The sequence below is a fragment of the Emys orbicularis genome, chromosome 4 (assembly GCF_028017835.1).
Source record: "Emys orbicularis isolate rEmyOrb1 chromosome 4, rEmyOrb1.hap1, whole genome shotgun sequence".
NCBI lineage: Eukaryota > Metazoa > Chordata > Testudines > Emydidae > Emys > Emys orbicularis.
In genome coordinates this window covers 28,613,698-28,628,882 of record NC_088686.1, presented here as the reverse complement: position 1 = coordinate 28,628,882, position 15,185 = coordinate 28,613,698, and the positions used below count along the sequence as shown (strand labels likewise).

General features: G+C 44.8%; 1 protein-coding gene across 1 annotated transcript in view; it reads left to right on the top strand.

The window, feature by feature from the left end:
- The window catches only part of C4H14orf132 (chromosome 4 C14orf132 homolog), a 57,366-nt gene extending 42,667 nt beyond the window's left edge, over window positions 1-14,699 (top strand). Inside the window, exon 4 of the mRNA XM_065402620.1 lies at window positions 14,475-14,699. Coding sequence (XP_065258692.1) covers window positions 14,475-14,699 — 225 coding nt within the window. The remainder of the gene's footprint in view (window positions 1-14,474) is intronic.
- Window positions 14,700-15,185: the final 486 nt, after the last annotated feature.

Genomic DNA, 15,185 nt, shown 5'->3' with positions numbered 1-15,185 from the left:
AGAATTGTGTTGCTCTCAGGTCTTGTTTTTTCTGTGTTTTGTAAGTAATGTCATACTCAAAATCCATCTCACTTGATCCTGTGCTGTAAAGGTTCCAATAAATACCTAGATTTGATTTTTTTTGGCACTGTTCCTTTTTTGAAACATGTCAGTTCAGTTCTAAGACAGATAGGATACAGAGACGCTCCCTTGGTAATGAATCATCCTCTTATCTGCTTTCTAGAAGCTTTCTGTCTTCGGGGCGGGGGAGCTTTCACATTGTCAAAAATTTCCAACGTGCACAATTCTGTTTTTTTATTTCAAAATGACTTTTAGTTAGTTTATAGTAAAACAAAATTTTAAAGAATGTAAAAGCTCACAACTGAAATGTTGCAAAATTATTAAAGCAAAACATTTTGAGTGCTGAGCTAATTTCTTTTGCCTTTTTGATTTGTGAAAATTTTCAAGATTTCAACTTTTTACCGGAAATGTTTTAAAAATCTCGAGAATTTTCATGGGACAGGAAAACCACTTCCCACTCTGATCCACCTGTGACAGCAGTGCTCTGTAATTACAGATCTTGTTAGCATTTCCAGCGTGAACTCCTATTTTCATGTGTTCTTAACTAAGCTGGTAAACCATACATGTGTATTGTATTCCCTTGGCATGGGAATAAACATGTATTTCCTGCCTCGATCCTTCCAGGCACGTTGCAGGAAGTTGGTGGTATGCCAAAGTCCAGGGCTTGTTGTAGGGTTTGTACAGTCCTCTGGGCCTGATCCAAAGTCCACTGAAGTCAATGAGTCTTTCCACTGACTTCAGTGGACTTTGGATCAGGCCCAATGTGAAGTATGCAGGGCCTCAACTGATCATCCCTAACCTTCATATACCCATGATGTCCCTCTTCCTCTGCAGCTGCCTCCTGCCTGTCTGTGACACTCTAGGCTGTGGCAATTTCCCTTTTCCCTCAACTAGTTTGTGAAGTTCCGACAACACTCCTTGTTGACCCAAGAAGCCTAGAGGAGGACCTACAGCACAACTTTTCAAGCAGGGATCAGAGTAGGGCAGTGTTCTCCAGAGAAGCTAATGCAGACACTGCAAATGCTGGTGATTACACTGTCCACCTCTTTGAATTATTGTAACTGCATCACAGTCTAGTTCTCTTACCTCCACAATAGTACCCCAACTATCTCTGTTGGACTCACCAGGGTGTTGGCTTAAGTACATTTGTTTGCTGTGACTTATCAGCATTTGCCTACCAGCAGGTAAACCCCGTAACCTTTGAAACCAGAGACATAATTGTGTACGACAGTCATTAGTGGATAAAACAGAAATCTGCCTGAGAGCATCTGTTTTAAGAGATTCCAACATTATTAAAGTTTAACCATACTATGTTTGGAAGTTAAATTACCATGCTAATTAGACAGTACAACTACTTCACAAGCCATAGGTCCTTTTTCTTTAGGATCACATGCACATTTCATGTGGACTTCCTGAGTAGTTGAGAGTTTGGCCTACTATTTCATGCAATCATGCATCTACAGCCTGCAGTGTGATCTGCAAGCACATTTCATATCATGTGTGGGCCAAACAGGGACTAAGTAACCCAGGATACTTGGAGCTCACAGGTTGTTGCTATTGCAGAATAAGTGGACTCCACTTGCTTGGATCTCTTCTTTGAGCTGCCATACCAGTTAAACAACCACAGATTACATCACAGCTTCAGCTTGTTCTGAATGGCTGCCATTCCTACAAACATTTCCAGATGATGTACTTCCTGAAATAATAGCGTGAGTGGGGAAAAAGTGAGGGGGCCCGAGTCTCCTCTCACTTACACATCTGTAAATCAGGTGTAAAGCTATTGAAGTCAATGTTGTTATACCAGTGAAAAATCAGTGTGAGAGGAGAATTGGAGCTTCTGTATCCAATGACTTGAAATCTCATAGGTAGATCAGGTATCTGGAGTGGATACCTGCCAGCAACTAGTGTCTCCCACTCTTCTATGCCACGCATTAATACAGGTGTTGGTATAAAGCATCACTAGTAATTGTGACATGCAGTTGATACTGATCTTAGATAAATTAATTTCTTTATTTCTTTTAATATGGGTAACAAGAAAAAGGTAAAAAGTGGGCTGATGCTGCAGAACGTTTCCAAATGTAACTAATCACCATTTAAAACAGAAATGAAAAAACAAGGGATGGATCAGGGTTCTGAAATATTCTGATATATTTCAGAATATTCTTTAAGCCACTTCAGAGCAGATATGTCTTCATGTATGTTGGTTCAATGCCCAGGATGATAAAGACCCAATTTTGATTGAGGTTTCTGAGAACTACAGTAATGCAAACAATTGTGTTATTATTTATATTACACAAGTGACTAGACTCCCCAATTGAGATTGGGGCCTCATTGTTCTAGGCTCTGTATTAAAAACATAATAAGAAACAGTCCCTGCCGTGAAGAGCTAAAATATAAATAAGGAATTGATATAAAAGTGGAGAGCAAAGAGAAGCAAAGGAACGTGAAGTGACTTATTCAAGTCATAGAGCAGGTCAGTGGCAGAGCCAGAAGTAAAAGCCAAGTTTCATGAGTAACCAGGCCCTATCCACTGGACCATAGTGCCTCTCATCCCCTCAGCCCTGACCAGAACTGACCACCTCCAGGAGAGAAAGGATAGGTCAGGCTTCATGTCTTTCCAGTCCTTGGTGTCTCTGCTGAGAATGTAAATAAAAGCTTGATCCAAAATCCATTGAATTTAATAGGAGCCTTTCCATTTACTTCAGTGTGGTTTGGATCATGGCTAAGTGACGTGGGCTTTTGAATTGGACTGAGATCACCAAATTCATTTTTCATAGGCCACAAAACAGCCTTCAAATGATCAGAGTTTTCATTTTCTACTGACTTGGCTCAGATTCATATCAGCAACCTGTATACAGTCTGTGATACCTGCTTGCCAGTCACAAATCATGGCTGGTGAGGCTCTCGTCCTGGCTCAAGCCAGGGCCGGCTCTAGCATTTTTGCCGCCCAAAGCAAAAACAATTTTGCTCCCCCCCCCGTTTTTTAATTACCCCCCCGCCCCGCCTCAACTCCGCCCCTTCCCCAAATCCCCAGCCCTGCCTCCTCCCCCCAGGCTCTCAAGCCTAAGAGAGAGGGGGAGAAGCGGCGCCCGCGCCGCGGCCACTCGGCGTCTCCCCCTCCCTCCCAGGCTTGAGAGCCTGGGAGGGAGGGGGAGCAGCGGCGCGCGAAACGGCCGCTTGGGATCTCCCCCTCCCTCCCAGACTTGAGAGCCTGGGAGGGACGGGGAGACTCCGAGTGGCCGCGGCGCGGGCGCCGCTCCTCCCCCTCCCTCCCAGGCTCTCAGGCCTGGGAGGGAGGGGGAGCAGCGGCGCGCGAAAGGGCCGCTCGGGATCTCCCCCTCCCTCCCAGGTTTGAGAGCCTGGGAGGGAGGGGGAGACTCCGAGTGGCTGCGGTGCGCGAAACAGCTGTTTCGCGCGCCAGCAGCAGCGGAGGTGAGCTAGGGCGGCCGGGGCACATTTTTAGGGGCGGCATTCTGGCGCCGGCCATGCCGCCCCTAAAAATGTGCCACCCCAAGCACCAGCTTGTTTTGCTGGTGCCTAGAGCCGACCCTGGCTCAAGCACATCAGTACACGTTAGCTCCTAACAGCAATGGCCAGCCCTGACAGTGCCATTATAGTACTTCCTGACTAGCAGTTCACTGAATTGCCATCCCAGTTGTTCAGTGCCACCAATACAGAATGCAAAAGGTGCACTCAAGCTGCTTCAACGATTGCACTTTCCAGGTACTCATTCTGTATATGTATCAAAGCCCTATTCTCACTAATCATACCCTTCATTTGACAGAACCATGCCTGCATATGAAGGAATGTCATGGTACACAAGGAATAACCAATCTTGGTTAGTCAAGTGTCAGAGTTCAAATCACTCCTAACTATTAGGGATTAGGAAGAGACCTTAATGGGGTGTAGATTATCCCATATCTGCCAACTACAGGGTTTCTTATTTTTGTACCATCCTATGAAATTTCTGGTATCGGCCACCATCAGATATAGGGATTTAGATTTGATGGACCTCTAGTTGGATCCTCTTTTTCTATATTCCAATATTATATTTTATCTGAAAAAAAAGCAACACAGCCCAGCGCACAATGCCTTGTGGGAGGACATTTCATTTCAGACACATGGAAATGTACTTAATGCAGTTAGCAATACCATCTACATTGTATTAGTGGAATGTTTCAATAGATGCTGTGCAAAAACTAAGAGGAGGTTTATCTGTTAGATGAAAAAGTCCACGTGCATGCAGCTCATAATGCCACACCTTATATTTTAAAAAATCCTTCTCTTAAAAATAAATCAGGTAATGATGCCAAATGGAATCCTCTACCAAGTAAAAGCCCCAATGTTTCATGGCCACCTCTCTTGGCTTTGGATGTGGTACTCGTGTAAAACACTGGTGGAGAGGGGGTCAACTGTCTCATTCTCTTGATTATAATTAAATAGTATAAAACTAGCAATTACAGAGTGTTTTTCATGAACAGATCTCAAAGTACTTGACAAGGGTAGATAAGTATCATTAATCTTTTTTTTAAGGAATGGGAAACTAAGGCACAGACATATCATGTTAATTGTCCAAAGTCACATAGCAAATTACTGGCAGAGCCAGGAATAGAACACAGGTCTTTCTGATGCTACATCAACTGCCTCCTGAAATCACTGAAGACGATTTTTTCAATTAGCTAGTGGATTTAATATAATGATATTATATTATGTGCCTTTGGGGCCTGATCCAATGCTTGTTGACGTTAATGGGATGCTTACCATTGATTTCAATGGGCCTTGGATCAAAGCTTTGTATTTTTTCACCCCTATATGTTGTTATCTGCCTAACAGGATGTTTAGTCTATTGCTGCATCACTTGATAGGGTATGAGGGTGTTTGGCTCTCATTAGTAGAGATGGAAGTGGAAGTGTATATCTCAACACAGGTTGAGTTCAAAACTAATTATTATTAAATGACTAGAACTCATTACCGATTGGCTTGGTGAGTTCATAAAAAATAAAAATCTGTCCACTCCAAATGGCTACATTTGATGCCGATTTAGGTAGTTTTGGTGCTTCTGACAAAGGCGGGAAGATTTCAGAGGGCAAGTGTTGGAGGGGCTGAATCTAGAGGGACCCATTATGTGAGAGTAAATCTTAGTGGGTCTAAAACATGAAGAATTTTTTTTAAAACCCACCACGTAGCCTATGTTGACCATTGTGTGAACCAGCTCGTACTGGGAATAATAATATCTTGTAGGCTAGATCAGACTCAGTTGCACTCCCCATAAAACATTAACCAGCTGAGCCTTAGCTATGCCACACTAACAAGCTAATACAGCTGAGCTCTACTTCATCAAAGAAACATATAGCTATTCCACGCAGATTGAAGATCCATCAAACTATCTGCCTGATGCATTTTATATAGTGTTGGTTGAAGTACAAAGGCAGGCTAGGATACATTTGCCTACTGAGGGGAGTAATTGCTATCACAGCAGCACTACTGTAGGTAATGATACAAAATAGCTGCCTCATTGTCAGCAACTCTGAGACAGCCATAAGGGTTATATCCTCAAATATACCTAGGGTGACCAGATGTCCCGATTTTATAAGGACAGTCCCGATTTTGGGGTCTTTTTCTTATATAGGCTGCTATTACCCCCCACCCCCTGTCCCAATTTTTCATACTTGCAGTGCCCTCATCATGGTGTAACCCTACTGATAACATCATTATATTAAATCATTCTAAATATTAGTTCCTTCATGGAAAACACATGCAGGAATGGAAGAAAATATCTGGCTTTCAAAGAGAATGCTTCAAAGGGAAATGCTTCAAAGGGAAAAAAGCCTCAGCTTTTTCCTTAATGGATATTTTCCTTAAAACCACATGTTTTCAGACCCGCTGCAAGAACTGAGGAGTAAGAATACTGCTAATGATGTATTGGTTTTCATAAGAATTGTAACTCATTTTTGTTCAGCATTTTCTTTCCCTATTTATTTTCTTCCTTTCTCTTCATCTTTATGTTGCATTCGCTATTTCAGAATCAAAGAGAGACATGATGTAGGAGATGAGGATATGTGATGTGTATTCTATAGTCTTTTACTTAAGCTCTTTTTTTATTTGAACACATTCTCTCTCTTTCCCAGGACCCAAATCAAGATCTAGAAATATATTTGGCCCAATCACCTTTGTAAACATAAAAATACATCTAGGGGGGAGATAAAGGTGTTCTGAAACAAAGTAGCATTACTTCTCCCAGCCCACACCCTTTATTCATGAAGACAGGCAGGTCACAATAGATATGGCTAGCAGCAGGGCACCTTGACCCAATAAAGGAGATGTCATTTACAGCAGCTTTCAGGAAAACCAGAGGATGTCAGTGTGAGTACAGACCTGCTGAGGGAAAGCTACCCAAGTCTCTCAACGCAACCCACTTGGGGGTCCCGACCCATGGACTTCAGAAGGAGTCAGAGCAGGCACAGCGAGGATGCCAGTCTGCCATGGTAGGATGACATGGGCAAGATCCTCAGCTGCTGTAAATCAATGCATCTTCAATTATCTCAATGGAGCTACACTAAATTACAACAGCTGAGCATCTTGTCCGTATTTCCTGCTTTCCATTCTTAAGACCTACTAGGTGAATCTGTCTATCTTAGGTAGTTAGAGGGCCCCATCACTGTAGTATTTGAGCACCTCACAGTCTCTGAGTTCTCCCCATAACACCCCTGTGGTGCACAGTGCTGTTATCCTTATTTTACAAATGGGGAACTGAGGCACAGAAAGACTAAATGACTTGCCCAAAGGTGCACAGGAATTCTATGGCTGAGCTGGGACTTGAACGCAGCTCTTTCAAATCCCAGTCTAAAGGCCTCACCACTGGACTGTCTTTCCTCTCTCACTGTTGTATGACAAGGAGATACCAGACTCAGAGGAAAGCAATTTTAGCAGTGTTTTGTGCTAAGGGAGATGCGAATTTAATCAGAAGGCAACTATTAGAGACTAAATGCCTTCCAATCTGTGATGAAGAGCGAACCTATAAATAGAGAGACTCAATGTTATAAAATATGTCTGTACCAGCTGCTGAAAGTCAGCACTTCATAATGGGTCACTGCAAGTCCTTCAAAAAGTCGGCTGAGCTTTTTCACCATGTGCTACTCTCAGATGTTGAAAACTATTCATTTGCATTGTGTGTGGTATTGCAGGGTTCTGACTTGACATTACTTGCAATGCTGTGCATGTCCACACTGTCCATGTACTCTGAATGGTACTTACACAGAAGTGGCAGCACCATGTGTCTTAAGGTACTTATAGCTTCTCGGATTCAAATAATAAATAATCTAAGTCTAGTAAAATGATTTTGTTTAAGAGGCAAGCCCTTCAAATGAAGTGTTCTACTGATAGCATTACAAATGCACACACACAACATCTCTCTCTGTCTGTGTAGTACAGGGGTTCTCAAACTTCATTGCACCGCGACCCCCTTCTGACAACAAAAATTACTACACGACTCCAGGCGGGAGGACTGAAGCCTGAGCCCACTCAAGCCCCGCTGCCCCGGGCCAGAGGGGGACCAAAGTCAAAGCCCACGGGCTTCAGCCCCAGGTAGGGGCGGGGGCCTTTAACCTGAGCCCAGGGCTGAAGCCCAAGCCTGAGCCCTGCTGACCAGGGCTCAGGCTTGGGGCTCAGGCTTCGGCCCCAGGCCCCAGCAAGTCTAATGCCAGCCCTGGCGACCCCATTAAAAGAAGGTCGCAACCCACTTTGGGATCCCGACCTGTGTTCCCTGGAAGCTGTGCGCTTGGGCGGCCGCCCAGGAGAGATTCAAGTGCTGTGCATTTGAATAGCAGAGCCACGCACATCCAGACGGCAGTGTGTGTTCAGGTGCCTCCTTGCTTCTGCAGCTGCTCCTGGGACCCTCCTGCTGGCTCTGCAGAGCAGGGCTGGGGAGGGGGAAAGGATGGTGCTGATGTCAGGGTGTCTCCCTTCCCCTCCCCCAGCCCCTGTACCCCATCTCCACAGAGCAGGGTAGAGGGAATAGGCCTCAGGACTCGCAGCAGCTCTGAGGTCTGAACAAGCCTTTGGGTGAGTGAGTGCCTTAAAGAGACAGTGCAGGGTCTCTCAGACACACACACACACTCTGTCTCTCCCCCTCTCCCCTGCCCATCTACCCCATCTCCGCAGAGCAGGGGAGGGGGGACATGGTTCAGGAGGAGGAGAGCTTTCAGTGAGTGCCGTAAAGAGACAGTGGACAGGCGTCTCTCAGAAACTTCCCCAGCAGCCATCATACACACAGTCTCTGTGTCTCACACACACACACACACACACACACACACACACACACACACACACACACACACACACACACACTGTCTCTGTGTCACACACACGCACATGATCTCTCTCTCTCACAGACACACACAGAGTCTGTGTAACACACCTCACAGCACTGTTGTTGTTGTTACTTCTTGGTACTTCCTGCAATGCACATATATTCTCTGTAATTTTATTCTTTCAAAGTGTGTTATTTTAATTTGTTGACTGGTCTATGCATTTCATAATTTTTATTTCTCTCTTACACTTACATTTAATTCTTTGAGTAGTGAGTTCTAAAATGCCTAACTTGTCCTGGCTGGAGAAATTATCCCTATTGGTCACTTTTAAAAAATATATATTATATCTAGGTTTTTTTGTTTCTACTGGTGGCACACATCTGCACATTAACTTGGTGCACATAACAAAATTTATTCCACACATGGGTGAAAAAAATTAGAGAGAACATTGGTCCCAACCCACATTTTGAGAACCACTGATGTAGTATAAATGTTACACTGGTTATTTTCCATTAAAAATGAAATATGCTTTACATTCCACTTGAAACCTTTAGAGCAGGCCACACTGAAGGAGGGTCTGCCTTTTACAGCTTTGAGTGCTATTGATAACAGTTTACATGTATCAAACACATTTCATCCCAGAAGGTCCCCCACATGCTTTACAAATGATGGGCCAAATTCTGCAAAGCAGAGTTGAGTAGAGGTCCTGTCATGGGGGAAAGTGGCTATGCTCTGTTATCCTCCACATTAAGCTGCTTCTCTTGAGCTCAGCTGTACATGACGAAGAGGGGTGTGGCTAAGTGTGCTGGTGAGAAGTTAAATCCACATAGGTAGGAAGTGAGAGGGAAGAGTTACCTTGTTCCCCTTGCAGGTAAGTGGGACTTGACATTTGAGGCAATGCAAGTTAATGCTGCTAGAAGCAATAACCCTCTGTGGCGCAGTAGTGGGAGTATGTGCACAGTGAAGGGCAAGGGCACCATATGACAATGCTGCAGAGCAGAAATAGGGGCCAGGGGACTCCCAGAGACAGATCCCTGCCACATGGAAGGCCAGAGATCCACCAGTCCACCCCTGCATCTCAGCTTCTTCACCTCTTGATGGTCACTCCCCATGGCAAGACTACTCTACTGCAAGCCTCACCTCTCACAAGAGGTGATATGGTTGAACGGCAACAGGACATGTAAGCCTGCCCTGCCCTTGTAGGTCTTTTATGGTGTGGTGAAGGAGAAAATTTGATCCTCAGTCTATAAACTGTTGGTACCGTATATAGGAATCACTAGCCCACTACTCAAGTACACTGCACCCACCTTCCCAGTGAAACATGGCAACTGATCAATAATGCCCTGCTCCATAAGCATCTGGGGCCATGACTTCACTCCTCCCAGTCTTCACTGGCCCACGATGCTGTTCAACCACCCAGAAGAGAGCCTGTTAAACCACACATGCCCCTGTATTCTTTGGAGCAAAGGAAACCAAATCATTTTTAGAAGATAATTGATTTTACAGAGGCTGTTCCCACAAAAACGGTGGGATCCCTGAGAAGTTGTTAGCCTTTTCTTTCCCTGGGATGTGCAGAGCTTAGAGCTGTGTTTGCTCCAAATTCTTAGTGCAGGCTCTAATGCTCTGGTCCTTTCTCGTTAAAAACTGTTTTCTGAAAGATTGTCTCTCAAGTGCCTTGAATAAAGTAGGTTTTTAAAATGTAATCCCAACCTGAGACTGCACTCTCCCCATTTCAAGGCCTGTTTGATACTTATAGCATCATTTACTAATGCTCCCCTGGGGATATTTTGAGAAATCTGTCTGTATAAGCTCAGGCTTGAGTAAAGATTAATATGAGAACAACAGGATTGTTCAAAGCTTTGACTTCACTCCACATTTCATCTTTTGAAGATGGATAATGCACTAATCATCCCCCCTCTAATAACTGAGAAATAGGTTCTTGATTCAGAAATAAATGATCATTTACTGTTGAAAACCAAAAGGTGGACGGTGCATCAGACATGCTACTGAAACTTGATCCATCTCCCATTGATGTTAATAGGTGTTTTCCATTGACGTTAAAGAGGACTAGATCAGGCCCTGGAGAGCCTGTTGAACAGCAAGCACCAGTTCCCCCTGCAACTAATGTGTGCTGTTTGTGGTAAACATAATTTCCCCTTCCCCCCATAAGTAAAGGTTCATTTGTTGACCAAAGATTTTTTTCCAAGGGCTTTTTCAAACATTCTAGCCTAAACCCAAGAAGCTATGATTATTGTGACAGGTTTTAGAGTTGTAGCCGTGTTAGTCTGTATCAGCAAAAACAACGAGGAGTACTTGTGGCACTTTAGAGACTAACACATTTATTTGGGCATAAGCTTTCATGGGCTAAAACCCACTTGATCAGATGCATGGAGTGGAAAATACAGTAGGAAGATATATATACATAGTACATGAAAAGGTGGGCGTTGTCTTACCAATGCTAACGAGACAATTCAATTAAAGTGAGCTATTATCAAGAGGAGGAAAAATCACTTTTGTAGTGATAATCAGGGTGGCCCATTTCAAACAGTTGACAAGAAGGTGTGAGTAACAGTAGGGGAAAATTAACATGGGGAAATTAGTTTTTAGTTTTTGTAGTGACCCATCCACTCACAGTCTTTATTCAGGCCTAATTTGATGGTGTCCAGTTTGCAAATTAATTCCAGTTCTGCAGTTTCTCGTTGGAATCTGTTTTTGAAGTTTTGTTGTTGAAGAATTGCCACTTTTAAGTCTGTTATTGAGTGTCCAGGGAGGTTGAAGTGTTCTCTGACTGGTTTTTGAATTATGCTCTGGAAATGTTTAGGAAAGCAAAAAATGATCTTGCCCCCTCATTCTTAAACGGTTTGAAAGAAAATCAGACTGTGGAGTGATAATATAATAAGGCATTTGTAAATGTCTGCTTCTTGATTTGGAATTTTGTGAATCATTTATTTTAGGATCAGAGGATGACTGGTGATCGGTTTTAGGTACCGTATTTGTAATAAAAATATTTCTTGTCCCTGGAATACTCAGTTCATTACACATTTTTTTGCAAAGTGCCTTTTACTAAGTTTCCTTGCTGTAGTCCATTCTCCTTAGGTGAAAGAGTTGTATTTTATGTGGCCAGTCTTACAATGTGCTGAGGACCCTCGACTCCTAATGACTCCATCAGGAGCTGCGGGTAGTGGGAAAGGCTCAGCACCTTGCAGGATCAGCCTGTTTGATGCTAATGGTAATCATCCTTTAAGAAATAGGATCAGTACAGTGAGATAACTATCCATTCTTGTTTCCTTCACAGAATCTATTCTTTCCTTTTCATTCCTATAAAGGAAGAAAAGGACCACCTGTCATCAGGGCCGGCTCCAGGCACCAGCTGAGCAAGCAGGTGCTTGGGGTGGCCAAGGGGAAGGGGCGGCACGTTGGGCTCTTCGGCGGCAATTCGGCGGAGGGTCCCTGTCCCTCTTGGAGTCACCCTGACATTAGCATCCCTATCCCCCGCCCTCTGCACAGCAAGCAGGAGGCTCCTGGGAGCAGCTCCAAGGCAGAGGGCAGGAGCAGCGCAAGGCAGTGGGAGGAGGGACAGCTGAACTGCCGGCAATTGCTAGCCTGCTGGGCAGCTGCTGCACAGGGAACTTAGGGGAGCTGATGGGGGGCTACCAGTCCACCCTGGTTCCAAGCCCCCACCACTAGTTCCAAGGGGCTGCTCTTTCTGCAAGCAGTGGACAAAGCAGGCAGCTGCCAAACAACGTTATAAGGGAGCATTGCGCAACTTTAAACGAGCATGTTCCCTAATTGATCAGCAATGTAACAACGAAACAACGTTAAGCAGGGTAACTTTAAGTGAGGAGTTACTGTACTCACCTGCTTAAAGTTAAGCATGGGCATACTTTTTTACAGGATCAGGGCCTTAATGATCAAAGTATTACAAGATTTCCACCATTCTTAAATTGTGGGTCCCATCTGATACCAATTGATGGGACCCATAACCAGGCTGAGTTAAAGCTCTGGCTTCTTTACAATGAAGCAAAAACCAGCTAAAGATTAATAGTGTTTTTATTTATGTGGTTTGATTCAGCTGTCTTCCCAAGTAAATCAAAAGCACTGTATTTTCCCAGGCTTGCCTCCGAGTCATGTTTATTAGGTCAGAATGGATACAAAGTTCTGGAATAGATCTTTTGACTGCCACATGCAATAAACTGTTAATAGAGAAATGTATGTAAATATTACTTCTTGGTGTCTGATCCACAGGGCACAGCATGTTTTGATGCTGTGTGATCAGTCAACCCTCCCACAGAAAAACCACTGGAGGGATTTGGGGGTGGGGAATCTCAGTGAGACTCCCCTCATGATACTTTCCCCAAAGAGTGTTAAGAGTGAGTGTCAGTGATAAGTTTGCCTCATGCACCAGCCCACCCCACCCTGTGAAATGAGCAGGGGATACTGATGGCAGAACCTGGGGATATGCAAAAGACCTATCCATGCAAAGGCCTCATACCTCTGCACCTGCTCTGAGGCCCTTTGTGCCCCCTCTAGCTTCCTGGCAACGTGGCTGCACAGGAAGGCTGTGATGTAGATTGCTCTGGAAGCACCTATGAAAGTAGGTCCAAACCTTTCCCCCTGGTCAAGGGTATCTGGCAAGAGCCTCCTGCTCACTGCAGCTCTTCTGACTGCAGCCTCTGCCACAGCTTCCTCTCATTGTCTCTCCCTGAGTGTCTCCCCTCTCTCTACCGCTTCCTGCTGCTCTTAGAGTGGAATCAACCTATCCCAGCTCAGAAGTACCTACTTAGTCACAAGGGCTGGCTGACCCTTAAAAGAAGCTTGTTTGAGCAGGGAAGGGTGGTTCTTCAGCTGCTCCCGTCTTATAGCCCTCCCGTTTTGGATGATTGTCCAAAGAGAGGAGCAAAGTCAAGTAGCCAAAGAAAGGAGCTGAGCAGCTACTTTACAGTATAAGATTATCCTGCTTGAGAGAAGTAAAAATGCAGGCATGGTTTTAAAAGTGCCTGATTCCCCAATCACAGACTGAATTTAAAGTCCAGCCACCTCCACTCAGAAATTATGTTGATGGGAGTCATATAAGTACCCAGACGTACAGAAAGAAAACTGTCTTTCTCAGATCCATGTATAATATCACAGGTCCCCTGAAATGAAGTTAATAGTGCTGATGGAAACGTTATGATGTGCACATTTAAAATCTGCCTATACTATGAAAAAGTGCAAAGATCCCATGAAGATGATGCAAGGCATGGACAGATCCATTGTCTAATGCAGGGGTGGGCAAACCTTTTGGCCCGAGAGCCACATCTGGGTGGAGAAATTGAATGCAGGGCCATGAATGTAGGGCTGGGGCAGGAGGCTGGGGTGCGGGAGGAAGTGTGGGGTATGGGAGGGTGTGCCGTGTGCAGGAAGGGGCTATGGGCAAGGGGTTGGGGTCCAGCCCAGCGCTGCTTACCCGGAGCAGCTCCAGGGTGGCAGTGGCATGAAGTGAGGCTAAGGCAGGCTCCCTGCCTGCGCTGGCACCACGCTGCTCCCGTAAGTGGCCGGCACCACGTCACTGCAGCCCCTGGGGGGAGGGAAGGGCAGAGGGCTCCGCGTGCTGCCCTCGCCTGCGGGTACCTCCTCCGAAGCTCCCATTGGCCATGGTTCCCCGTTCCCGGCCAATGGGAGCTGCAGGGGGCAGTGTCTGCAGGCAAGGGCAGCATGCGGAGCCCTCTGCCCCCCCCTTCCCTTCCAGGGACCGCAGGGACATGGTGCCGGCTGCTTCTGGGAGCAGCGCGGGGGCAGGGAATGCAGGGAGTCTGCCTTAGCCCAGTGGCGCCATGGGGCTGGTAATCCCGCAGGGTGGATCCAAAGCCCTGATGGGCTGGATCCAGCCTGCAGGCCGTAGTTTGCCCACCCCTAGTCTAATTATTAAGGCAAGGAATGTGCCTGGCAAAGGACAGTCTTCCATATATGATCATTGCATCCCAACATCGTGCATGTGAGAGCTTTGCAGTTTTGCCAGAATGAGTGGTAGTTACTGCTTTGTATGAAAAGATAAATAACATATTAAGACCCAAAAAAAAGTTGACCCTGGACTTTAATCTAATGTTGTCAAATTCTTCTTCACAGATTCCTGTTATGGGAGGAGCTTTCATGGACTCACCCAATGAGGACTTTGGTACAGAATACTCCTTGTTTAATTCATCGGCCAATGTCCATGCAGCTGCTTCAATGCAGAACCAGCCAGAAGAGACATCCCGCTCCTCAAACGATGCCATATTGTTATGGATTGCGATCATAGCAACAATTGGAAACATTGTGGTTGTGGGAGTGGTGTATGCCTTCACGTTCTAAGAAGACAGGAGACTGGAATACTGCAGGAGTGGATGGCTACAAGCGTGTTTGTTGTGCGTGTTTGTGTATATATACATGTATAGCTATATAAATATATATAGGTAGACACATTTTGTTCATTAAAAACTGCCACAGTACTGGAAATGAAGTGCAAGTTATTAAACTTGATCTTCAGTAGCAAAGTTTGGATGCATTGGCAAATTTTGTGGAGGCAAAAGCTTTAATCAAGAACAGCCAATACATGTCATATATAAATTTGATGTGAAAGGCCAATGCCGATATGCAAAATACAAAATGAAAGTGGGATTTATGTAGAAAATGCTTATTTCCTATTGGTTGGATTTTCTAGCTCTGCTGTTTTTCGTTTGTTCCTTTTGTTGAGTTTTTAATCTGCTTTGGGGATTGGTATTTCTATCACAACATTATATGAAAAATGCTCTGTATCTTATGCTCCATGGAAATCTAGTTATCTAGATGTGCAGATGC